The sequence below is a fragment of the Sorex araneus genome, chromosome 8 (assembly GCF_027595985.1).
Source record: "Sorex araneus isolate mSorAra2 chromosome 8, mSorAra2.pri, whole genome shotgun sequence".
Taxonomy (NCBI): domain Eukaryota; kingdom Metazoa; phylum Chordata; class Mammalia; order Eulipotyphla; family Soricidae; genus Sorex; species Sorex araneus.
This window is the reverse complement of record NC_073309.1, coordinates 26,532,890-26,559,110: the sequence shown is the minus strand read 5'-3', so window position 1 is coordinate 26,559,110 and position 26,221 is coordinate 26,532,890. Positions and strand designations below refer to the sequence as shown.

Below are 26,221 nucleotides of genomic sequence, written 5' to 3'. Positions count from 1 at the left end.
GCTCCTAATGGGACTTGAGAGATAGGGCAGTGGGAAGGGGAGCCTGCCTTTCTTGCTGCCAACCAGCATTCAATCCTCAGCACCCCCACCGATCCTAAGCATAGAGCAGGTGTGGCCCCCTTCCCTAGGAAACAAAAAGCTCTTTACAACATTACAAGCCTATGTACTCATGAGTTCCAATGCCCCATGTATACTGAGAACGATCCTGGCAGCTCTGTGCTTCCGAGCCTTTCATCCTGTTTATGTGTAGTTTCCAGTGCCACCAAGAAGAAAGAACTGCCTCTATTTCACAGACCTGCAGCAGTTGCTTGTCTGCTGCCAAGCTTTCCCCTTACAGTTTTAAGGAAAAACGTCCTTGCGCTTTCTGCCTCTCTGATTGTGCCTCAGCTATTAATGAGATGCTTCATGTCTTAGATTTATTTCAAAATAGTATGGGAGACTGGTATGTAACGAGTATAAGTGAAACAAAACTGACTTTGAAATGGTAACTGCTGATGTTGGGTGAAGGTAATCTCTTGTTCTATTCCATGCATTTTGTATGTGCTGAATTTCATAATTTAAAAAGCAAGCATGAATCATCCTGAGTGTAGAGTTAAGAAACAGCAGCAAAATGCTGGAAGCTAAAAACAAATACATTAAGGGTTACTAGCTCAGGGGCTGGAGTGATAGTACAGCGCATAGGGCGTTTGCCTTGCACGTGGCCTACCCGGGTTCAATCCATAGTATCCCACATGTTCTCCCAAGCACTGCCAGGAATAATTCCTGAGTGCAAAGCCAGGAGGAACCCCTAAGCATTGCTGGGTGTGACACCCCCCAAAAATGGAGGTGGGATAACTAGCTTAAATCAGCTAGAATTGCATCTTTAGGCAGCAGTGGCACAGCCATTGATTCCTTTGCTTCAGATATCAGGAATCAATGGCTGTGGCGCATGGCTGACTCTGGTTCATTCTCAATACCTCTAGGAGTAATTCCTGAAAATCTGGCTCAGTAATTCCTGAGCCATACGTCAGCCCTGGGCACCACCAATTGTATCCCAAAATCTCCCACACCTCCCCAAAACGATCAGAGTAATTTATTTTTCCCAAAATTACCAACAACCCAATTCTATTGGGGAAGATTGTGTTGGCTATGTAGGGAAAATTGTGTTGATGTATGGGTGTAAAAATCCATGTAGACTTATTTTGAGATTAGGTCAGTATTATTGCCATTGATATTTTAAAGATGGGGACTGGGAAGTTTGTACAGGGGGTAAGATACTGGTCTTGCATGAACAGACCCATTTCGAATCCCTAGCACCACATATGGTCTTCCAAGCACTGTCAGTGCGACCCAAAACAAACCCCCAAAATTGATATTTTGAACATCCCCTTATAGCCTCCACAGACCTGATGATCTCCAGAAATTTCTTGTACTGAATGTTTTTAACTTGCCCCTCTTCATACAAATTAACTCATTTCTCATGTTCTCATTTTGCTAGGCTTATCAGCACCCGTACCTCGGGGTCGAAAAGGGAAGAAAGTAAAGACTCAAGCAAGTTCATTTGATATACAGAAAGCAGAATGGCTTCGAAAATATAATCCTGAGCAGTTACTTCAAGATGAGGGGTACAAAAAACATATAAAACATCATTGTAACAAGTAAGTAGTAGGGTATTTTCAACTGTTTTTGAAATTGTGGTTGTTTTTTTTTTTAATTTCTTTTGATTGTTAAAATGTGCAGATTTTATGTAGTGACAGTGTGGTTGAGGACCGTCCTAATCTTAATCTCACAGGGTATCTAATCGTCAGTAAATTATGGTACCTCTGTGTTTCTGTGTGCATCAACAGAGAAAAATAAAAATGGCCTCCGAAAGATAATATATTTTATTTGGATATTAAATAGTGATTGTGAATATTTTTGTGAAACCTATTTCATATATATATGTATGATCATAATGAAATTTAATTGGGAGTAACTACTATTATAAAAATCTTGTGTACAAATTCTTTTCTGGTTTTAACTCCCTAGATTTTCTTAACGATTAATACTTCATGTCTTTTGCTTCTCCCTGATTTTTAGGGTTTTGCTTCGTGTCAGAATGCTGTATTACCTAAAGCAAGAAGTCATTGGAAATGAATGCCAGAAAGTATTTGATGGAGTTGATGCAAGGTAAATTAAATGGCATGTTTATATTGATTTTTCAGTAGCATTGTGTGGGGAAAAAATAATGTGACTAGACAAATTGTGTGTTGAGTGGTTCCTTTCTCGGTGAAACTCACAGGAATCAAAATCCACCAAAATCATTCCGTGCCAGTTTGTTGCATTTCTTCTATTAATCTCATCTTTAACTCTGCCACTAAAGGTTATACATAGTAATAGCAGTAATAACTACAGCAGTGATTATTAGATATACAAATATCTTAGTCATTCCTGAAACACTTTTTGAGCTCTCATTATGTAGGTGCTGTAAAACTCTAGTGATACAAAAACAATGCAGTCCTCATCCTTAAGGAAAATTTGACTTCAATGAGGAATATACAGACCAACATAATTGTAACGTAGCAGTGTGTTACGTGCTTTGTTTACCAGCAGTTGCATCTTGGTCTTTAATACTATAAGTAATTCTTCCCATTTTTCTCAGCCCACTGTCTGTAGCAGTTATTTTTTAAAACCTCCCTGCATACATTGAACTCACTGGCCCTATTTTGTAGAGGAAATGTAGGTACCCCATCAAACAGAAATTAATTCAGAAACAAAAAGGAACAGGAACTTCCTGGCTCCAAATCTAAAGCTTAATCTCTCTGTGCTCATTTTTTGCATCTTGCCTGTTATGTTTTACTGGAAGAGATTTGATGGTGATTGACTTTTGTTGTCTACATGTGACCCATCCAACACCCTGCCTGGTCTCTCAGTTCCTGTCCTTTATCTTCCATCATCTTTTTTTTCTCTCTGCTACGACCACATACATAAGTTATGTACTTAAACTTGGCATCATCAGTAACAGTGTACCACTTAAATCTGGATTTCAACCATCACAGCCTTCCTTCCAACTTGCTTAACTTGGGTACTTTTCATTTTAAATCTCTAACTAGATCATATTGCTCCCCATCATACTACTGCCTCACCGGAGTCACTGCATTCGTGTTTCCACTTTCCTCATTATTCAGTCTATATTCTCTATATCCTGATACTTGTCTCACTAATTGAAGTCCTTTGCCTTTCTTTCTCTCTCTTCTATTTACTTCTTGCTTGCTCCCAAACAGTTGAACATTGCTGGAGAAAATCAAGCAAATCCTGCTATATCAAGGCACTTCAAATTTATGAGCATTGTCCTCAAGTGAGATTAAACACGAGCTGTTTAACCCTGGTAACTGGTAAATTTTGCTTTCCTACTCTTGAAGAGGACCATTCCACCCTCTCTCTGCAAACCATCTTTCCACCCTACCATCGCCTTCCAGTAATGATTTTGCTATATATTTCTTTTATTTGGGGGGTTGGGGCCTTCCAACTCTAGTGCTCTGGGACGCTGAGGCCATCCTGGCAAACTCAGCCAACTGGGCTGGCAGTCCAGTTGCTACCTACCATCATTTCTACTTGCACATTGCATGGCTGTTTCTGCTGTTCCTTTCCTCGGGATAAAATAGAAGTGTTCCCTTCTCCTAAGGCACGTGTGTGTCTTGGAACTCTTCTCTGACCATGTTTTTTGCTTTTTGGGGTTTTTTGTGTTTTTTTTTTTAAGGTCACCTGGTGGTGCTCGGGGGACCATACAGTGCCAGGGATTGAATTAAACCCAGGGCTCCCGCATGCAAGGCTTGCGCAGCAGCCCTTTGAGTTATCTCCCTGGCCCCTTCTCTTACCTTCTGAGGACTTATTCCTGTAATTCTTTCCTTTCTTTCCAGAATTATTATTTTCATTTTCTTTATTGAATTATGTTGGCATAACATACGTCTTAATATTCACTTGTTTTTAAAAAAAAATAAAGGAAGAAACTCCTGTAATAACTATCATACTACTCCATCTCTCTGCCTCTTTTCCAACACTCCTTAAAACATCGTTAATGATCCCCCTGCAATGCTTGGGGGTGGCGCATGGTGCCAGGGGCTGCTGCAAGCAGAACTCAGCTTGCAACTAGCCAGCAGTGCTAAAAGGCTCCCAGGGCCTTCCTGGGCAGTGTGGTGCCAGGGATCCCACTCAGCTTTCCCCTGACTCCTGCCTCTGCTACTTTGTCATGTGTTTTCTCTTCAACTTATTCTTTCATCCCTACTATCCTCATGAGTATGGTTCTTAGCAAGGCCACCACTCATGACCTAAAGTGTGACCAATTCTCTAAATTTCTTCTCTTTATCCCTTTTTTGGCTGGAGCGATCGCACAGCGGGTAGGGTGTTTGCCTTGCACGCAGCCGACCCGGGTTGGAATCCTCCGTCCCTCTCGGAGAGCCTGGCAAGCTACTGAGAGTATCCTGCCCGCATGCAGAGCCCACGGTGTATTTGATATGCCAAAAACAGGAGCAACAAGTCTCCCAATGGAGACATTACTGCCTCGAGCAAATTGATGAATAACGGGACGACAATGCTACAGTGCAGTGCTATCCCTTTTTAAAAGGAAAACTAGGTATTCGTGCTGCACTATATAGGTCTGTGTATAAGTATTCATGCTGCTTATACCTATCTGGTTGTCCTGAGCTCTCTTCACAATCTTTCCCTTCATTGAACTAATCTTATAATGGTCTATAAACAGACGACTCTTAAATTTGCAGAGTCATCCTAGACTTCTTTCCAACCTCTAAGCTCTCCAAGTCCAATTGATACCTTAAAATTTCCAGTTATCAAAATTTTGTGGTACCAGGGATTGAAGTGTATGTTCTGCACACCCAGTCCAATGGTGTCATTCCTGATTCCTCTCTACTCCTTAAATCTTGTGAAAAGACTTGTTAGAGCATATGCCAAATCTGAACCATCTTCACTGTATTTTCTTCTAAATCCATACATAGTCCAAGACTTCATTGTCTCATTTAGATTTTTTCAATGACATCCTTATTTGATCTCTTCAATAAGAGATCAAGCTTTTGCCTCTCTAGCATCCGCCCTTTATAGAGCAGCTAACATGGTTTTTCCGGAGCAGCAGTCAAGCCATAGCACTTTTATTCTTAAAATCTTTCAGGTGTTTTTCATTTCTCAATTGATAAAACCCAAAATCCCTACAAGACCCTGAACAACTCTGATCTTGTCCTTCATTCTCACTTACTCACAGTGCTTCAGTCACTGGTGTTTCTATTCCTCATATCATAAGCTCATTCTTTGCTATTCCTTGTAGTACAGATTACTCAGTCCTCTGATTTTTTCATAGAACCACCTCTTCAAATGCACCTCTTTAAATAATTCAGACCTTACCTCCTTAGATAGCTATTTCCTGTCCACCCTACTTAAAGCAGCCCATCTGTCATTCTGCACTATTAATTTTATTCATGATACACTTTTTTTCAACTTTGTTTAAACACCATAGTTTACAAAGTCATTCATAATAAAGTTGTTATGGGAATTCGATGTTCAGACACCAATCCCACCACCCATGTGACCTTCCCTCCATCATTGTCCCCAGTTTTCCACCCACCCACCAAGCCTGCACCCATAGCAGGCACAAAATAATTTATTTTTATAGTGCTCGATACAATAAAATGGCTAATGGAATTAATGAAAAATACTTCACTAAAAGAAAATTTGTAAGTATTGTTTTGTCTCACAATGGGGTCATTCAAGTCATTGTTGGTTGACTGAGCTCTTGGTTACTAGCTGAGCCTTCTGTTTCTGCTTTTATTAATTTATTTAGTCAGCTCTGTGCTTCTTTTCCATCTAATTTGCTGTGCTCCTCCTGGGCCGTCGGTATTGTGGAATTTGGAGGTTTCCTGACTGCATGCTGCAGGAACTCCAGGATCTGTAGAACTGGGTCGATGAATTTCAGCAGTTTGGCTTAGCATGCATCTTTGCAAATAAATTAGTCTTGAAGCAGTGAAGCTGGGTTGTTAGTTGGTAGCTGTAGGGTGTGGGTGCAGCTGCCAGGGCTTCTACAAGCTGGGGGCTCGGCCTGCCCAGGCCCAAGCATTTTCAGCTCGGTGTATTGTGTACCTGTGCATTTAGCGGCTTGACTTGCAACTCTTCTGAAGAGTTTTGCCATCAGGCATGACGCTGGGCCATTGTGTTTACATGGCAGCAGCAATGGGATGTGTCTGTGTCTGTGGCTGCTTGGGCTTCCAGCAGTAGGGAGTGTAGGGGGAAGCTGCCCCACCATGACACATTTTAATATTAAAATATATATATATATATTTGTGTACTATCATTCATTCAAATTTGCCTTCATTATAATATACCTTCAAGTAAGTTTCTTGAAGGTAATTATTCTGCTTTATGACTAGTCATGATAGTCATGCGTCCAGTCCCCTGAATATGGACAATACTAAATTAGCACTTAGCAAACATTTGTTGACTTTCACTTGACTTGGCTTGATCAAATGCACTTGTGATTTCCTAGAACTGCTCTCTGTGAATTGTTCCTTATTATCTTTGATTTATCTCTCCCTTTCTTGCTTCATCTCTATTTTTACTTCTCCCTCAATATGCACAAAGTCTCTGGTCATACTTTTGGACGCAGTATCTCTTCACACTTCACCATATTAATACTCTCCTTGATTTCACAGCCTGCCTTCTGAGAAAAATCTGTGTCTGCCCTCAGCTTTTCTCTCTTCTCCCACTCACTATGCATTCTTCACAGTTGTGCTTCTGCCCTCTCTGCCAGCACTTGCAGTTGCTTACCAAATTCTTGGTGATAAATTTGATGATACCTAGATGTTTATCTTATTTCCCTTATTCGACAACTTCCTTTTTTCTATGTGTATTCTACTTTTAATCACAACACCTTAACATGGTTATAATACCGGGGTTTGATGTACAAAGTCACTTAACCTCAATACCACCAAGACCTTCCATCACTGTCCTTGACTTAATTTAAATTGGCCTCATCCAGCCCACCCCCACTATTCCCCTATTATTTGGTAATCTCAACTTTATAACCCAGGACAAAAGGTTTTTCACTGTTTCAACACTATCTCTTCCCTTGATTTTTTTTTCTCTATGTGACAGATGAATGAGATAACTTAATGACATCCATCTAGTTCTATCCAAGTTGCAGAGAACTGCAAGATTTCATTTTACCCTTAGAGCTGTTTTACTAGTCCTTTTTGTGTATATATCACAACTTCTTTTTACATTTATCTGTCATTGGACATTTGGGTTGTTTCCATATCCTGGCTTTAATGCTTCTGTGATACCATTCTCTTAGAGGTTTTCGCTTTCTGCTTGTTACTTTTGTGCATCACTCTCTTCTTTAAATGTCTCTCAGATGTTTTTAGTTCTTTCCTTTTTTACTTACCTTCTTAGGTGATCTCATTTGTTTTCCAGTTCATTTCTAAACTAATGTCTCTAGTCCACATTTCTTCAGAACTTCAGATCCATATTTCTCAAAAATATGCCAGGATTTCTGTTGCTTGTGGATCTTGGTGGGGAGGGAGGGAGACAAACCAGTGGTGCCCCTTCCCCTTCCTAGTTCTTTGTTCATGGGTCACTCCTAGCAGTGCTTGAAGGTATTGTGTGTGGTGCCGGGGATCAAACTGAGGTAGACTAAATGCAAGGCTCTCCAACCCCTAGAACATGTGTTCTTGGTGGAACATCCTCTCCCCTTCTTTCCTCCGTTCTCTCCCTTTATTATTCATCTGGCTTCAACTTAGCCTGACCTCAAGTCAGGGTTAGGCACTTACCCGGAGTCCCCTTTCATTGCATTGCATTCATCACACAACATCGCAATTACCTCTCCCGAAAGACAGGTGAAGCTTACTGTGGCCATTATTAACACTTTGTGAGCCCTCTATATTTTGAATGGCTTATATAGCCTATAGTTGTAAAGGAGAATTTATGCAGAAAATATCAAATGTGCTGAATTTTTGAACAGAAATAAATAACTGGAACACATGTGCCTTCCTATATTCCTTTTCCTACCAATTAATGGAGACTTAACATACACATGGCACTCAGGTTCAAACCATGAGGAATAAACAGTGCCTTCTGCTTTGTTCAAACAGAACCCTCCACCTCAGATGATAATCATGTTTTAAACTTAGAGTGACTCCTGATGGTAATGAAGAAGAGCTGCGTGACACCCTTTCCCCTCCTCCCCACCCCGCGTTTAGGGTTCCTGTCTCCTGTGTTCTGTTCTCATTATCTCAGTTCCTAGGCTTCGTTTTATCCTTGCGAGGAATATAATTTTTGAAAAAAAGTGGAAAAAACTCAAAGAGACAGAGGGATAGTACTAGGCTTAGGGCACTTTCCTTGCGTGCACTTGACCCCAGTTCCATACCTGGCACCAGATAAGGTCCCCCAAGCACCACCAGGAATAACCTCTCTGCACAGAGCCAGAAATATCCCTGAGCACTGCCAAGTATGGCCCAAAAACAAACAAACAAAAATTTTAACACATTTTTCCTCATTTTCAATTTTATATAACCACAGGAAAATGTTTTCCTACTATTATCTAATAAGCTTGGAATTTTTTTAATTGTCGAATTAAAAATTTTTAATTTTTAAATAATAATTTGATGTAAGGTGTTTGTTTTAAGTGCAGGAAATTTTCTTTAACAATCTAGAAAGGCGTCTTTACTCATTTCTCCATATCCCCTGGATTAAAACACTTCTGGTAAAACATTAATGAAAATTTTAAAAGTAACTTACCAAATTTTCATTCTTCGAATCTTATAAGACTTTAATTTTTGTTACCAATTTCTTTTTGATTAACTGTATCCATGATTAAATATTTATGGGTTCTTACAGACTAGCCTAAGAACGTAACTATATCAGTTTATTTCCATACGAAAATTTATTTTGAATTTTGCAAAACAGTCAACTTACAAGTGAGCCTTATCCACACAACTTAATCCTAAGTACAAAATTCACCATTTTTTTTTAAATCTGTAGGTCTTTATTAGTTTAATAAAATTATGGCACCAAGACTAAGAGATTTAAATTCTACTTAGTATAATTGGTATGTAGTTTAAATAGTTTTCTAAATTGATGATTTATGTATATCATTAGGGAAATTCTTGGCTAGATTATTTTATTTCCTGAGGTTATTTACCCTGATTCTCTTGATTATTGAATATAAAAGTGATACATGAGCCTAATTATTATCTTCACTTGCTGAATCTCATCAAACATTCCCCACATGCTACTCTAAAGGAGACTGTGGTTAAAAAAAATCACTGGCAAAGAAGTGCATATTTCAGTTCTTACATACCTATCATGTTTTCCTCTTTTGATGTGATACTCATTGCACTTGTAGAATGTTTCTAGAGAAATAATAATTTCAGATGATAAGAAGAGTAAAAGAAAATTATGTTTGCAAATGCTACAGTTGTCTCATACTTAGAAAAGCAGCCAAATTACTGAAATACCATAGAGTTACTATAATTTTAGTAGTTTATTACATTGTCATTTTGTGACATGGTGTTATATGCAACATTAAAATTATTCTTTGAGTGTTTTAATCAAATTATGAACCAGAGACCTTCCATTTCCTTTCCTTATAAGCAAAACTAATTTTTTTAAGTATGCTTTTCTTAGCAACAATTTTTTTTAATTAGCTAATAACCGTCTTTAAAAGACATAATTTGTCTTGTAGCATAAAGTAGTTCACTTAACATTTTTGGGTCTCAGTCTTCTAGTATACAAGATGAAATTTTTGAGCCAGATTATTTTTGTCAAATTAACTGTTGACAGTTGACTCCACTTTCCAAGAAAAGCTTTGTCTGTATCTAAAGGAAGTCAGTGGAATTAATAGAAAATAATGGAAATAATATTATGACTCCTTAAAAGTCAAATAAACCTAATGAAGCTTATTTCTTGTTACACTCAATAATACTCATTTGTTTTATGGTAACTGATAAAAGTGAAATAAAATAATTAAAAATTTTTTATTGTGGTAATTGCAGAAAGTAGAATTCTTAACTTCAGTTTCTAAAAATTGCAGTGCATTGCACAGTAAATTTCTGCTTCCCCTTTTACTTGTTTGCAATAATTCATAATGTTATATTGTGATTTTTTCTTTTTTAAAGTGATATTGATGTTTGGGTCCCAGAACCAGACCACTCTGAAGTTCCTGCCGAGTGGTGGGATTTTGATGCTGATAAGTCACTCCTAATAGGAGTTTTTAAACATGGTAAGTCAGACAGACTTGAGGTAGTCTTTTGTATATTGTAATTCAACCAGTTCCGTGTATTCATTGTTTCACGTAAAGCTTTATAGCAGTAAACATGACTGTTACCAAATACGTGATGCAAAGCTTATACTGCCAAACTGTCAGCCACTTCATTTCCTCATGGCACACTCGCTCTGGTTCTCTTAGCCTCAAGAGAAGTCTCACAAAGCATTCCCTCTCAGGGGTAGTTCTTGACCGAAACGTGTTTCATATGTGCCTGTGTGATTAGTGTTTCCTCTTTTTAATTTTGGCTGGAAAATGTAACCTAGACTTTAAAATATACATATTTCCAGATCATGTAATGTGTGTGATGATTTCTAGAAAAGTTTAACCTGTATGTATCATTTTAGCCTCTAGCTTTTTTATTCCAAGACTTGTTGTTATCAGTTTGAGGAATGCCTGTGTTTCTAACTTCGTTTCACTTTTCTTTAATTGGTGATTTCTCCAGGTTATGAAAAATACAACACCATCCGAGCAGACCCAGCATTGTGCTTCTTGGAAAGAGTGGGGAAGCCCGATGATAAAGCAGTTGCAGCAGAGCAGAGGGCCAATGATTTTATGGATGGGTGTGTGCCTTTCAGAGTCCTGAATTTTCCATGTCTCTATCAGCATCCGCTACTCTATACAAGTGATGCTTGGTTTAAAACAATGTAGTAGTAATAGAACCGGAGCAGCTTATAGGCTAAAAAGAGATGTTGTTACTCAAGTAAATTAGCACTTTCCTCTGGCCAACCAAGAAAGTAGACCTGCTCCACACTCATTCTTTTTTGAGGAGTCCCTTGATTTTTTTGTTTTTTCCATTCTTTCATTTTTTTTTTCTGCTTGTGGGTTTTTTTATTTTCTTTGGGGGGGTCATACCCAGCAAAGCTCAGGACTTCCAGCTTTGCTTAGGGGATCACATGGGAAGCCAGGAATTGAGATTGGCCAATAGATTGGCCACGTGCAAGACTGTATGCACCCTACCTTCTGTGCTATCACTGTGGCCACAACCATTTTTTTTTTTCATTGTTAATTGTCAAGACTGTTAATGCCATAAAATTGTAGGGACACAAGGGGAAAGTAGAAACAAGATTATGGTTGGAAATGAAATATTCTACATCTTATAATATTGTTTATTATAGTTACTATAAGATTGTTTTTTAAACCAAAAAAGAAGTTTATGATAAAGTTATTAATAGTACATTTAAAATTGAACATGGGAGCTGGAAGTATAGAACAGGGGTTGAAGTGCTTGTCTTGCCTGTAGCTGATCCTGACTCAATCCCCAGTACCACATAAAGTTCTCCAGACACCACCAGGAGTGAGCCTTGAGCACAGACAGGTGTGTGTACGTACACACACACACACACACACACACAGGATTAGAAGTTAGAACTATCAGATTTCTTCATGAAACTGTGTTCATATTATGGCCTGGGCCCCTCTGACTTAGTTTGACCTTTGTAACATACCAAAATGTCCTTCACAAATTTCTGCTTGTCCTATTGAGAATTTTTAAGTCCAGTACAATTAATTTTGGCATTTGTTGCTACTTTAACAGGGATGTGGAAGATCCAGAATACAAACCTGCCCCAGCTCTCTTTAAAGATGACATAGAGGTATGCATTGGATCTTATTTTGAAATCACCCATTCTTGCTATCCTATGATTTCTTTTGTTTGCTTTCTTTGCAATTTTTTCCCTTATGGTGTTTATTATATACAATTCTCCTGTTGCTGAGCTCACTACTCTGAGTTAACAGATACCACGAATATTCATTCTGAATTTGCCTGATCTCCCCTTTCTAGGTAAAATGAAGGCTAGTTTGGGCATATGGATGAACTAGGGCTTGCCCACATGTTACATTACTAGAAAATTTAAGAAACACAGAATTTCCTTAGCTAAGTGAGAACTAGATACTAAAGGTACACAGTCAAATATTAAATGCCTCTTTTTTTTGTTTGTTTTAATTTAATTTTATTTTATTTTTAATTTAAATTGTATTGAATCACCATGTGGAGGGTTACATAGTCTCAGGATTATGTCAGTTATACAATACTCAAACACCCTTCCCTTCACCCGTGCCCATATTCCATCACCAACCACCCCATTATACCTCCCGCCCCCTCCCGCCCCCCCAGTCCCCGCCCTTGTAAAGTGATAAGTTTCACTTCATTTACGCTTTATCTTGGTTACAGTCCATGTTTCAACACATAACTCACTATTGTTGCTAGGGTTTCCCCCCAAAAAAGAAAAGACAGTCCCACTGTCAAGGAAGCATTTGATGGCTCTCCATTGCTGAGAATGTAGAGATGTTAAGTCCCGCTGTTTGTTACATAACTTTTCTATTTTTTTCCCCCCTCGTCCCGTGCCACCGAGTTCACACCTGTTTAGTAATCACCACGCTGCCTGACAAAGGGAAAACAAACCAAAAAAGATGGTTATTTCCCGTCATCAGCCGGCGTGGGGCTCTGGCTTAGTTGATAGTCTGGTAGAATGTCTGCAAGCAGTTTCTGGAACCAAAAGTAATACGCTGGTATCGGCCCCAGCTCGAGATTCCACCAGCGTCCCGCTGTTCCAAGTACATAATAATTTATTCCCTTGTATCCCATTCCCACGCCACCAGGTGCGTGTCAGCTTAATGGACATCATACTATGGTTAACGCCACGCCGCGTTTCTTCCCGAGAAAGAAGGATATTTCTTCTCAGCCGGCATGGGGATATGGCTTAGTTCAGTCTATAGAGATGGCTACCACTTTGGTAGCCTTCAATATTTCAGCAAAAGACTTACTATTCTTGTTAGGATTTCCCACCAAAGTCCGACCCATTAAAAAGGAACCATTTCATATTGGTGATGATTAAATGACAATAGGTTGCGCGGCCATGGCAGCGGCCTCGTGGCTTTGAATTTCTGTATAAAGTCCAGGGAAAGTACAGCCAGAAATTACACGTCGCTACAAACTTTAACCCTATTATGGTCCCCCCAAAGTCCAACCCATTACAAAGGAACCATTTCATATTGCCGATGATTAGATGACACTAGGCTGCCGCGGCCTCGCAGTTTTGGGTTTCTATATAAAGTCCAGGGAAAATTCTGCCTAAAATTCTATCGCTACAATCTTTTACCCTTCAACAAAAAACTCAGTACTGTTGTTTGGAGTTTCCCCTCAACGGTAAGCCCTGCCAAAAAGGAACATTTACACGTTGCTGACAATCAAGAGATATTAGGTTGTGTGGCTGCTATCACAGCCGCGCGGTTTTGGATTTCTATATGAAGTCCAGGGAAAATTCTTTTGGTAGTTGCATCACTCGCTGGCAGCACCTAGGCCAGTAGCTCCGAGCACACAGTTTGGAGGCATTTTGGGGGCGCCGCTCGTGTCCAAAGTGGTTCAGTTGCCTCCAGGGTCGATCTCGCGCAGGGCCGGAAAGCTAAATACCTCTTTTTTTCCCTGATGCCTTTGGTTGAATCCCTCCTCCACCTAGGTCTCGTATATATTTGTGGAACATTTGTTCTAGGTTTTTACCTGTGTTTGCAATCCAGGAGGTTTGAAATGGAAAGCTAGAGGAATTCTGAGCCAATAATTGCAAGTGCCCCTTTTTTTAGAAATTCAAAGGGGAAAAATATTGGTGAAAATAATCTGTGGAGTAAGGTTGATTGTGTTAAGAAATGAGGAATTTCTGTAGTATTTATTGCAAGATCATGATAAAGTACAAGATGATGGCTATAGATATTAAGTTTTTTTAGCTGAAATTACTCTTACAGGCCAAAGAACTTAGATAGTGATACCTAACACAAGGGCAGAGATGAGTCTTTTGCCAGTGTGTGATGGCAAAAACTGAAACTCATGTCCTTCACTGAGCTTTACATTCTGATAATCAACACAGAGCAAAACAAAACAGAAAAAAAACATATCTCAGGTTGACTTCTGGATAAAAATAATCTCTCCTCAGAACTCCCTAGCCATAAGCCTGCTTAAGAGAAGTCTTAAGATTATGCATAGTTTCGTTCTTATACTCTTAACAGATGGGCGATAAATCATTAGACTGAAAATTTTTTTTGAAAGAGGTGCAGATGATGGAGGTTTGGTTCAGTGATAAGAGTTTATGTATGATGTCCTAGATTTGATCATTAATCCATATACAAAACAGATATGAGACCACTGAGCACTTCAAGGATAGCCCTTGGACTCCTGTCACTTCCCCGCCCAAGTAGGACCACACAACTGAACCTACATGCGAACCTTGAACCCGATTGGCCGTTGCCTCTTGACCCCCTGGCCAGTGCTATACAACTTTATAAAGTTGTTGGAATTTAAAACACAACATATCAGTTTGACATTATACTAGAGTAGATTAGATAACATCTCATGAGAAAAGAAATTCAGAAAGTAGATAATGAGGAGAGTTTTGAAGTTTGGGGGAGTTTTTGGGAGTTTTTTGGGGTTTGGGTGTTTTTGTTTGGCTAGTGGACACTAAAGAAGCTGCCGGCCCTGCAAAAGCTGACTCCGGAACAGAAGCTGATACTTCACAGTAGCTGAGCAGTAGAGGACCACCAGAATCAGACACTGACTCCTGACATTCCCAGTACTTCCCCATATGCCAGTACAGCACCACAACACTGTGTGTAATCTCCAACACACCACCACTATATAGTCACAATAACACCAAAGGAGAAAAATATATATATATATATACATATTTATATATATATATTTAAAAAGCAGCAAAATTCTTTCCTCCTACAATGTTTGTTCAGCTCCTTCTTCTGACTAGCTGAGAAAAATTACTTTAGACTCCAGATCCATTTTCATATATCCAGCAAACAGTATGGGAGGCAGCATATGGGGAGCTGAGAGACAGTAAATCAATAACCAGCATAATGGAATATATAAAAAACTGTTTTAGAGACAGGACATGATAATGTCTGAACTATATCCACTAGTCTAGGAGAAAGTGGAACACATAAGGGAAAGGCCCTGTTCTTAAAAATATCAGTTTGAGAGTATTCTGACTTGATAAAAGACGTGAATTCTCAGACTCAAAAGTAAAATAAACCTTGGCAGGATAAATAAAACTAAATTCCCTCTAAAAAATGTTCTGATGGAACTGCAGATAAAACAAAGATAGAGATGATTTTGAATGCAACGGGGTGGGGGGGGCGGGAAACACATCTACAAAGGAATCAGGATTCCAACTTTAGGTCAAACTATTAGTCTTGGAATTGGAATAAAGTCACCAATTTTTTAATTTGTTCAATTTATGGTAATGTTGGGCTGCTTAATTGGTGGTGTATTGTTGACAGATTAAAAAGTTAGATACTTGGCAAAAGCAAACTGCTAAAGCTAAAAAGGAAAGATAAACAGGTAATCAGATAGTAATTGATTATCTCTTACTTGGTATAGAGAATAGAACTAAAATTAATGTTAGTGATAAAATCTTCAACATATTTACAATTAGAGGAAGGATGGAGGGGGAAAACATTGCCTAAAAATAATCATAGAAAAGAAAATGATTTTAGAAAGTAATGACTGTTCTACGTGTCAGAGGCAATGGTGAAATATGAAAGGAAAATTTAGAATAATACATTTAAACTTTCGTTTTTGCTAAATTGAATTACTAAACAAAATATTTTAAAAGATATTCTCTGTTATGAGATTTGATTTTCTTATCTAGATCTTAAACCCATTGTGATAAATTTCTGTTTTCTTTTAAAAGGATGATGTTTCCTCACCCGGAGATCTTGTTATAGCAGATGGAGGTAAAAGTGCTATTCCTTTCCTTAATTTAACTGTTATTATGAATTAACATTTTCATGAGGCCATAAGCACAATAACCTAGTGTGCTTTTACATTTGTGGTGCTCACAAGCCTCTGTCTGTCAGGGCTTGCTCCGGGCAGTATCCTGGGGATAATGAAGTGGTGGAGATCCCCGGCCCCCTGCGTGCAAAGCATATATTCTCACACACTGAGCTGTCTCTCTAGCCTTATTTCTTTAATGTTTTGATTCCTATTGGAATAATTTTAATATGAGAGAATTTTGTTCAAAGAGTTTCTTTTCAGCTTTTCATGAATTTTTACTTACCTTGCAATTTATTTAAGACAATAGTGTCGCCAGCTACTGATCATATACCTGACTTGCAACCATGGTATTTTCTGTGCAAGTGAAACTCCCTTTAGGTAGATAACATGGTGGGAGCCTAAGAGACAGAATATCAGGTAAGATGCTTGATCTGGTTCGCCCTGGCACCAAAGATGCACCCACAAGCCATGACAGAAGTGTTCTGGAGCACAGAGCCAGCAGTAAGCCTGGGCATAGCCAAGTGTGGCTCCAAAACAAAGCAAAAAAGAACCAAGGAAGCAATATATAGATGTTTTCTGCTGAGTGAATTTTTGCTCCTCTGGTAACCTGCTTACTTGGAGCTGCTCTTAAAGTCTGTTGTATTGTTTTCAGGGCTGTAATTAAAAGAAACTTTTGTGATTAAAGGATTTTCATTTCTTTTTCCACACAGTCAGTTTGTAAGGAAAATAATTTTGTTTTGTTTAGGGGCCACTCCCTGGGTGCTCACTCAGGAACTTTTTGTGGTTCTGTGTTCAAGACTGTCCCCTGGTCATTTGCTTAGGGACCATATGCAGTGCCAGGAATTAAATGTGGGATAACTACATGCAGGCAAGATCCTTAACTGGCCAGCCCTTTCTCCTGGCCCAGTAAAAAGTTATGTTTTTTGTCTTTTCTAAATGTTTATTTGTTTGTGGGTCACACCCAGAGATGCTCAGGGGTTATTCCTGGCTCTGCACTGAGAATTACTCCTGGTGGTGCTCAGGGGACCACATAGGATGCTGGGGATCAAGCCTGGGTCGGCCATGTGCAAGGCAAGCACCTTACCATCTATACTTTCTCTCCAGCCCCCCAGAAAAAAATTTTCAAGTAGGAAGGTTTTGCTCTTTATATGTTTCATTATAGTATCTGTTTAGTTTTGTTTTTGTTATTCTCAATTGACTTGAGTTTCTTTCACCTTAGATGGTCAGCTGATGGAGGGGGATAAAATTTATTGGCCTACTCAGTCAGCTTTAACCACCCGTTTAAGGCGTCTCATCACTGCTTATCAGCGAACTAATAAAAACAGACAAATCCAGCAGATACAACCTACTTTCTCAGTGCCTGCCAGTGTAATGCAGCCTCTTTATGAAGAAGCCACTCTGAATCCTAAAATGGCAGCCAAGATAGAAAGACAGCAGAGGTAAGATTACAGCACAAATTTCTAATATAAGACCTCTAAATATCACTGATAATTCTGTAGGTTGTTAGAGTGTAATTATTTCAGGTATAAGAAATACTTACGGGTAGTCAAAAATGTTATGCTTCTATACATGTATAAATACATGCTTGCACATACACATATATATACATATATATGTACATATACATATATATGTATATATATATATATATACACACACACAGATATGGTAAACCTACTAAAGGTTACTATGAATTTTGTAGTTCTTTGTCATACTTTATACTTAATTATTCTTTGCCATGTTTGTGAACTAAGATTGAAAAATGTCAAGAAATCTCAATAAATCATCAGGGTAAAATATATTTAAACTACTCATCGCATTTCTTTTATCTTTTCATTATGAAAGTATAAAATAAAAGCATTATGGAAGACAGTACTGTCTGTCCTTTATACAGAGGATGAACTTTTGAACTGAACTTGGAAGAGTCCATATTAAGAGAGGCAAGCTTCCCTAGTCCCAAAGCCGTAACTTCTTAAAAAGATAGTATACATGGAAAAGAATGAGTTTTTTTTGTTGTTTTGTTTTGTTTTGGGACCACACCCAGCCAGTAATGCTCAGGGAGCAATCTGCACTTAGGAATTACTCCTGGCAGAGCTCAGGGCACCCATATGGAATGCCTGGGATTGTACCTGAGCCCATTGCCTGCAAGGCAAATGCCCTACACGCTGTACTATTACTCCAGACCCATGGATACTAATGTTTAAGAATGTTTCCTGAGGGGGCTGCAGCGATAGCACAGCGGGTAGGGCATTTGCCTTGCACGCGGCCAACTCGGGTTCGATTCCCAGCATCCCATATGGTCCCCTGTGTACTGCCAGGAGTAATTCCTGAGCGCAGAGCCAGGAGTGACCCCTGTGCATCGCCGTGTGTAACCCAAAAAGCAAAAAAAAAAATGAATGTTTCCTGAGTCCTTGGATGTTATCTGGAAGATAAATCTCCTTTGTCTCATTTGCAGCCCATTCACTGTAACAAGATTTAATCTGAAATTTAGGTTTTTAGTTCTCTTAGAAATAAACATTCATATACTACTGCCTGTGCGAATACAGAATTCAGTTATAATTGTATAATAACACCCATCCAATATCACAGTATCAGTATTTTATTTCTCCCAATTCTATGTTGCATTTCTTCTGCTTCTGTCTTGTTGACTGGAAGGTCCAATATGGCCTTTCTCCTAAGTTTTTTGTTGCTGCCAGCTGGTAGTTCAGATTCTAAGGAGCATTCCAAGTAGCAAAATCAGAAGCCTGATTGCTGAGGTCTGTCCTCAGCATTTACAGAGTATCACTTCTGCCATTTGTTGTTGGTTAAAAAAGAAAAGAAAGAATGAATGAAAGAATTACAGGGCAAACCAAGATTTAAGGGAAAGAGAAATAGTTTGTACCTGTCACATACTTCCGTCTTTTCAGACCTGGATTTGTCTCACTAAAGTACTGGTTTTACCTTGGTTTTCAGTTACACTTGAGTACAGAGGTTTCTGGTACATTTCTCACATTGTAAATGTGTGAACAAATATTACTGTCTGATAGAAAAGAAGCATGGACGGGTCAACTCACATTTTTTATTTATTTTTTATTTTTTTATTTTTAATTACTGAATCACCATGAGGGTACAGTTACAGATTTATACATTTTTGTACTCATGTCTCCCCCATACAAAGCTCGAGAACCCATCCCTTCACCAGTGCCCATTCTCCACCACCAGTAAACCCAGCGTCCCTCCCACCCTCCCCAGTCCCGTCTCCCCCTACCCCAAACTGCCACTATGGCAGGGTATTCCCTTTCGTTCTCTCTCTCTGATTAGGTGTTGTGGTTTGCAATAAAGGTGTTGAGCGGCCATTGTGTTCAGTCTCTAGTCTACATTCGGCATGCGTCACCCCTCCCCCGCATGACCTCGGACCACATTTTACTTGGTGTTCCCTTCTCTGAGTTGCCCAGAATGAGAGACCAGCCTCCAAGCCATGGAGTCAACCTCCTAGTACTTATTTCTACTATTCTTGGGTGTTAGACTCCTAGTCTATTATTCTATAGTCCACAGATGAGTGCAATCTTTCTATGTCTGTCTCTCTCTTTCTGACTCATTTCACTTAGCATTATACTTTCCATGCTGATCCACTTATATGCAAACTTCATGACCTCCTTTTTTCTAACAGCTGCATAGTATTCCATTGTATAGATGTACCAAAGTTTCTTCAACCAGTCATCTGTTCTCGGGCACTCGGGTTTTTTCCAGATTCTGGCTATTATAAACAGTGCTGCAATGAACATATAAGTGCAGATATCATTTTGACTATACTTTTTTGCTCCTCTGGGATATATTACCAGCAGTGGTATTGCTGGGTCAAGTGGGAGCTCAACCTCTAGTTTTTTGAGAATCGTCCATATTGTTTTCCAAAAGGGCTGAACTAGTCGGCATTCCCACCAGCAGTATAGAAGGGTGCCTTTCTCCCCACATCCTCTCCAACAGTGGTTGCTTTTGTTCTTTTGGATGTGTGCTAGTCTCTGTAACTCACATTTTTTAAATGTACATACAAGGCAGCCACAGATTTAATTAATCCTTTAAAGTGTGGGGGACTTGAAATGCTTCAGACTTACTATTGTCATTATATTCATCAGTAATGAATTCTTTAGTGAAAGATATTTCATATTTCAGTGTTGCTTTTTCTTTAATCTGATTCAATACAGATGGACAAGAAGAGAAGAAGCTGACTTTTATAGAGTTGTATCAACGTTTGGCGTGGTATTTGATCCTGACAGAGGGCAATTTGATTGGACAAAATTTAGAGCTATGGCTAGACTGCATAAGAAAACTGACGCTAGTTTGGAGAAGTATTTGTATGCGTTCATGTCTATGTGTCGGAGAGTCTGTCGTCTTCCTTCCAAAGAAGGTATTTTATGTAACTTTTCCCCTTGTTTCTGACAGGAAGCAAAATTACTAAAATCAGAAATTTTATAACTCTTTTCTTCACTAATTTTTTACCAATTTTTCAGAACAGTAAATCACGATATTAATCCTACATTAAAATGAGATCTAAAGAGAATAAAGGCACATGTTGAATTTTGAGAATATAGCCAGTGTTTTTACTTAGTATGAGGTTGGTGATCAAGGGGGCAGGTGGAAAATAAAGGATAGCTTTTGGTAAAGAGGACTAACATATTTTTCACCTCCCTCTTACAGAAACTGTGCTAAAGGACTTATTTACATGAACGATCTTTACAAAAATGGAAGCCTCCAGTCAAAAGTTTTTATAAAGGATTTCAGTAGGGAAAAAGTTACTCAGGGCTTTTAGCAATAACAACCACCAAAAAATAAATAAAAATAAATACCAGCTAAGGAACTGGGATAAATATTGTCTTCAGAGCCCACAGAAATAGCTCCTGTCAGTAGAGCAGATAAAGCTATGTTTATGCAGTTATTTTTGTTATTTGTTGAAAACATCCCTGCCTACTCTGATTGCACAGTAAAATATAAATTGCATATGTATTTTAATATATGGGTGGTTTCATAAAATATATGGGTGGTTTATTAACTTGCAGTGGGTTTGGTTGGGGGTTTGGGTTAGTTTGGGTTAGTTTGCTTTTGGCTTATGGACCACACCCAGTTATGGTCAGGGCTTACTCCTGGCGCTACTCTCTGGGATCACTCCTAGCAGTGATCCCGTGTTGGGGGTTGAATCCAGATTGGCACCCTGCAAAGCAAGTACCTTACCCTCAGTATTATCTCTTTGGCCCCTTGTCTGTTTATTTTTATTTTATTTCCTATCAGGTTTTGTTGTCAGTCCACTCAACATGGTTGCCCAAATACCAGCCAGTATCAGAGTGGATTTTAATCTTACTTTAAATCTGTTGTAAAACCATACATGCATTTTAAAAAACAGATAAGGCAGAGAGAGTACTGTGTTGTGCTTTGTATTTATGATTTCCAATAGGCCTTCTTTTTATTATTCTTAATTTCCATCAGGAATATAAGTTACATCAGTAAATTTTTCACTTTTGATTCTAGGGCAGTTGTGGGGTAGAGGGGTGTTTGGGCCACACCCAACAGTGCTCAGAGCTTTTTCTGGCTCTATGCTCAGGAATCATTTCTGGGGACCACATGTGATGCCAGGGACCAAACCAAGACCAATCTCATGCAAGGCAATCACTTTACCGTCTATACTATCTCTCCTACCTCTTTGGTTCTGGTTTTAAAAGGGAAAGGACTGATTACTAATACTGGTCAACAGATGCTGTTTCCTTGTTGGAAAGTTTCCCAAACTTCTCCAGTTATAATCCCCTTAATGCCTCAATAATTGTCTTTCACCTAAAGCCAGAAAGTCTGCTCAATGCCCTGGAGGTCTAATAAGTTCTGTTTATCATCTGTTCATCTATCCCATTGGTTTTTTGACCTTTATCTGACCATGGTACCCTTCTAACCTTGTTTCCTTCCTCTGACCCCCGCCCCGCCTCATGCCACCATAGTGTCACACCATGGCCCCTGATTTCCACAATTTTCACCTCCTGTGGCATCTTTGGAATATTGTGGGGGCCCACTAGGGAGTCATATAGTTGTGTTACAAACATTGATCTAAATAACCTAATAAGTGTGACCTAACAATCTTGGTAATTTTTTGAAAATGTAGCAAATTAAAAGGACTAAAACTAACCACATTTACATACCAGTGGGATGTGTATGGTTACCGGGCCCCATACCTTGGAAGTGGAATGGAATTGTTTCTTCTCCTACATGGTCCTTTTTTTCTTGGTTTTTGGGACAAACCCAGTGATGTTCAGGGGTAACCCTTGATTCTGCACCCAGGTATTACTCCTCGCGATGTGCAGGGAACTGTATGTGGTGACAAGGATTAAACCCAATCAGCTGCATGTAAGGCAAGCACCCTGCCCACTGTACTATCTCTCCAGCTCCACAGTTTTCATTATTTGCAGCTAATGTTTGATTACTCTCAATTAGAAAGCGTCCCATTTTGGTGGTCTGGGGACTGCCCTCAGGGTTCACTCCTGGCAGGGCTCAGGGGACCATATGACATGCCAGGGATCGAACCCAGGTTGGCTGCAGGCAAGGCAAGCACCCAACCCATTATTGTTCTCCTTTAAGTTTTTATTTTGAACTACTTTTATGCTTTTGGAAAAGTTGCAAAATACAGGGAGTTTCCATATAACTTCTCTCTGCCTCACATAAAGTTAACGTTTTCCATAGCCACATTATTGTATAATTATCAGATCAGGAAATTAATATGTGCGTAATGCTTTAAACTATCTGTTTCAATCTTATCAGTTTTTCCATTGATCTTTTTTGTTCCAGCATTCCACATTGTATTTATCTTCCTTTTTCCTTAGCCTCCTGTTAACAGTCTGTGAGTGCTCCTTAAAATTTTTCTTGTCATGAAAGATAACCTTGAAACTAATGATCAGCGATGTTGCCATGAATCTCAGTTTGTACAGAGTTTGCATTTCCCATGACTGGATTGAGGTTATATATTTTTACAGGAGTACTGCAGAATGATGAGTCTTTCTAAAGCATAAGATCTTGGTGTTTATTAGGCCAATGTGTCATTACTGTTGATGTTGCCTCTTATTGCATGGTTTAAGTAGGTGAAGCTGTTTTGTTTTTTGTTTTTTTGTTTTTTGTTTTTCAGTATAAAATTATCCTCTCCTGCAGTTAACAATTATCTTGAAATATGCTTTTTGTCCTAAAACTTTTTAACCTTTTGACTGTTGACCATGACAGTTTTTACTATAAATTTGTACTACAAGTAAAAACTATTCCCTCCCTCATCTGCTTAATCAGTTATTCCTGTCAGTTTCAGCTTACAGTTGTTTATTTTATTCTACATCTTAGAACCCAATGCTATCACTTATTGTGATTCTCATTTTGTTCCAAAGTTAACAATTAGACTCTCCTTTAGGTGGCTCCTGTGTTAGTTCCAGTTTTAATTCCCTCTCTGTTTTAGGACTTCTCATTTCAGGCATCTCTCCTCATAAAGTAATGCCCTCAAGCTAGGAGCTCTGACCAGTATTTGACACTTGTCCCTTCTGAGTACACTGTAGTTCCCTAGTTACCTTGGTACGAGTAGAGAGGAATGGGCTTATGTTTATGGATAATATTTAGTAGCTTTAATCCTTTAATATACAGCTTAGTAAAGACACAGGATGTAGAGAATTTCTTGAAAGTAAATTCTTGGCAATATGAACATTACAAAATTTTCTATTATTTTCCAAAAAGCCATTGTTATATAGTTTGATTTTTTTTTTTATTTTTCAAACCTTTTACATATGCCTCCTTGTTTAGTAATATTAAAAAGAAATTCTAGAAACTGTATGCTTATATTTAGTAAAAGTATTATAGAAATTGCATTATTTGTTTTAAATATATAGTGACAATAGTTCTGAGGTTAACATTTTTTGTTCTTGCCCCAATGTAGAATTGGTAGATCCGAATATTTTAATCCAGCCAATCACAGAAGAACGGGCGTCTAGGACTTTGTATCGTATTGAACTTCTAAGAAAAGTACGGGAACAGGCCCTCAGACATCCACAGTTGTTTGAACGCTTAAAGCTTTGCCATCCAAATCCAGATTTACCCGTTTGGTGGGAATGTGGCCCTCATGACAGGGACTTGCTCATTGGAGCTGCTAAGCATGGGGTAAGCCGGACAGACTACCACATCCTCCGTGACCCTGAACTCTCATTTATGGCAGCTCAGAGGAACTACAGTCAAAGTAAGATGGCTCACTCAAGGACTCCTACCCCACTTTTACAGCAATATCAAGTAGCACTTTCTGCTTCTCCCCTTACCTCTCTGCCTAGGCTCCTTGATGCTAAAGGTATTCTAGAGGACATGAAAGTTAAGAGTGAAAACCTTAAGGAGGAGCCTCCATCTTCTGAAGAAGAATCTATGTCTTCTGAGGAAACCAGGACATTAATAAAGTCCGAGCCTGTGAGTCCAAAGAATGGCGTTTTACCACAGGCTACTGGCGACCAGAAATCTGGGGGAAAGGGCGACACAGACAGGCGCATGGTGGCAGCCAGAACAGAACCCCTGACTCCAAACCCAGGGTCTAAGAAGCAGCAAGTCCACAAAAGAGGATCAGAATCGAGTTCAGATTCGGATTCGGATTCTGAGAGATCATCCTGTTCTTCCAGATCGTCATCATCTTCGTCTTCATCCTCCTCTTGTTCTCACTCTCGGTCAGGCTCCAGTTCTTCTTCATCCTCCTCCTGTTCTTCAGCTTCGTCTTCATCCTCGTCCTCCTCCTCCTCTTCCTCCTCCTCATCTTCATCTTCATCCGAAGAAAGTGACAGTGAAGAAGAGGAAGTCCAAAAGCGAGGTATATGCTTCAAGTATATTTGCTACTTTGCAGACACTGTTGCAAGCAGAGAATGGAAACAATAGATTCAGAGACTTAAGCATGTTTAAAAATATATATCTACAAGTTTTCCCTAGAGAAGCACTGTTTAATAGCAAGCTTGAATTATGGTCTGCAGTCCATGTTTAGTATTCCAAGTTAGAAAATAGAGATTTTGCATAATTTTATTCCTTTGTGATTGCCTTATAGTCAGAATTTTATTTTTTTTATGGAACAGCTTTGTCAGTGAACAGATGTCTGGATTCTGTAATAGCCACAAAGACTCTTCAGTTAAAAAGTCAGATCTACATGTTCTCGTAGGCTCTGCGTGGCAGGTCCCTACTCAAATGACAGGAAGCATATATAGTTTGTCAGTCAAGTAGTGGTAGATGGGTCCTCTGCTATGGATATCCTTGTGGTAGTCCAAAAGGTCAAGTGAAAGAAAATAATTGGCATCAGATAGACACAGGAGTCATCCTGACTTTAGTGTCTGGAAACCACCAGGAGCCAGCATCTATCCCAGAGACATCACTTTCAGAGCAAGCATAGGGTCATGCCCAGTTATAAGTGTCATCCTCATCAAGCTGTATTATATCCCAGTTATCCCCGTCAGGTACTGGTGGTCTTCCCTGTTCAGATTGCAGTCTCAGCCATTTTATTTCCAGGGAAACAAACTCAAGAATTAACTGACGGTCAAGTATACAGAGAGGAATGTTTGCTTAACTCTTTGACCTTAGAGTCCTTAATATACCATGGTTTTAGTTTTTATGCTCATTTTTTAAATAATGGATACTTTTTTGTATTCTAGGTGAATTGTAAAGATTTGAAATTGTTAAAAATAGACCTTTAAAATTTTAAAGCAATTTGTAGAACTGTTTTATTCAGTCTTTCTTTATACTGTTATTGTTCTTAGCAGAAGGTACCCCTCATATGAAAGCTTATGATGAAGAAAGTGTCGCATCTCTGAGCACAACACAGGATGAGACCCAGGACAGTTTTCAGATGAACAATGGGACACCAGAGTCAGCTTATATCTTACAAGGTGGATATATGCTGGCAGCTTCATATTGGCCAAAGGTAAATGAATTAACTGAGTTAAGCCAGTTTTGAATTTCATCTGATAATCACTTTTTTAACAAAGAAAATCATGTTTCACTTGTCATTTTAATAACAGATATTATGTAGAAAAACAGGTCACTGTAAAATGTAGGATAATATCTTGATATTATCAAAAATATCCATTATTACTGAAGTAAGTTGACTACCTAGCTGTGCTTATTTCTCAATATATGACCTCAGAATATTTAGAATAAAGCATTATGTTTAC

General features: G+C 38.9%; 1 protein-coding gene across 12 annotated transcripts in view; it reads left to right on the top strand.

The window, feature by feature from the left end:
• CHD9 (chromodomain helicase DNA binding protein 9) overlaps positions 1-26,221 on the top strand; it is a 230,944-nt gene that overhangs the window by 182,640 nt on the left and 22,083 nt on the right. For 10 of the 12 annotated variants that reach the window (XM_055145071.1, XM_055145070.1, XM_055145074.1 and 7 more), the window contains 10 exons: positions 1,478-1,637; positions 2,059-2,148; positions 10,134-10,237; positions 10,725-10,842; positions 11,817-11,874; positions 15,970-16,012; positions 17,272-17,491; positions 20,234-20,436; positions 23,971-24,876; positions 25,808-25,971. In XM_055145071.1, coding sequence (XP_055001046.1) covers positions 1,478-1,637; positions 2,059-2,148; positions 10,134-10,237; positions 10,725-10,842; positions 11,817-11,874; positions 15,970-16,012; positions 17,272-17,491; positions 20,234-20,436; positions 23,971-24,876; positions 25,808-25,971 — 2,066 coding nt within the window. The remainder of the gene's footprint in view (positions 1-1,477; positions 1,638-2,058; positions 2,149-10,133; positions 10,238-10,724; positions 10,843-11,816; positions 11,875-15,969; positions 16,013-17,271; positions 17,492-20,233; positions 20,437-23,970; positions 24,877-25,807; positions 25,972-26,221) is intronic. The other 2 variants (XM_055145078.1, XM_055145075.1) reach the window with 1 other exon arrangement.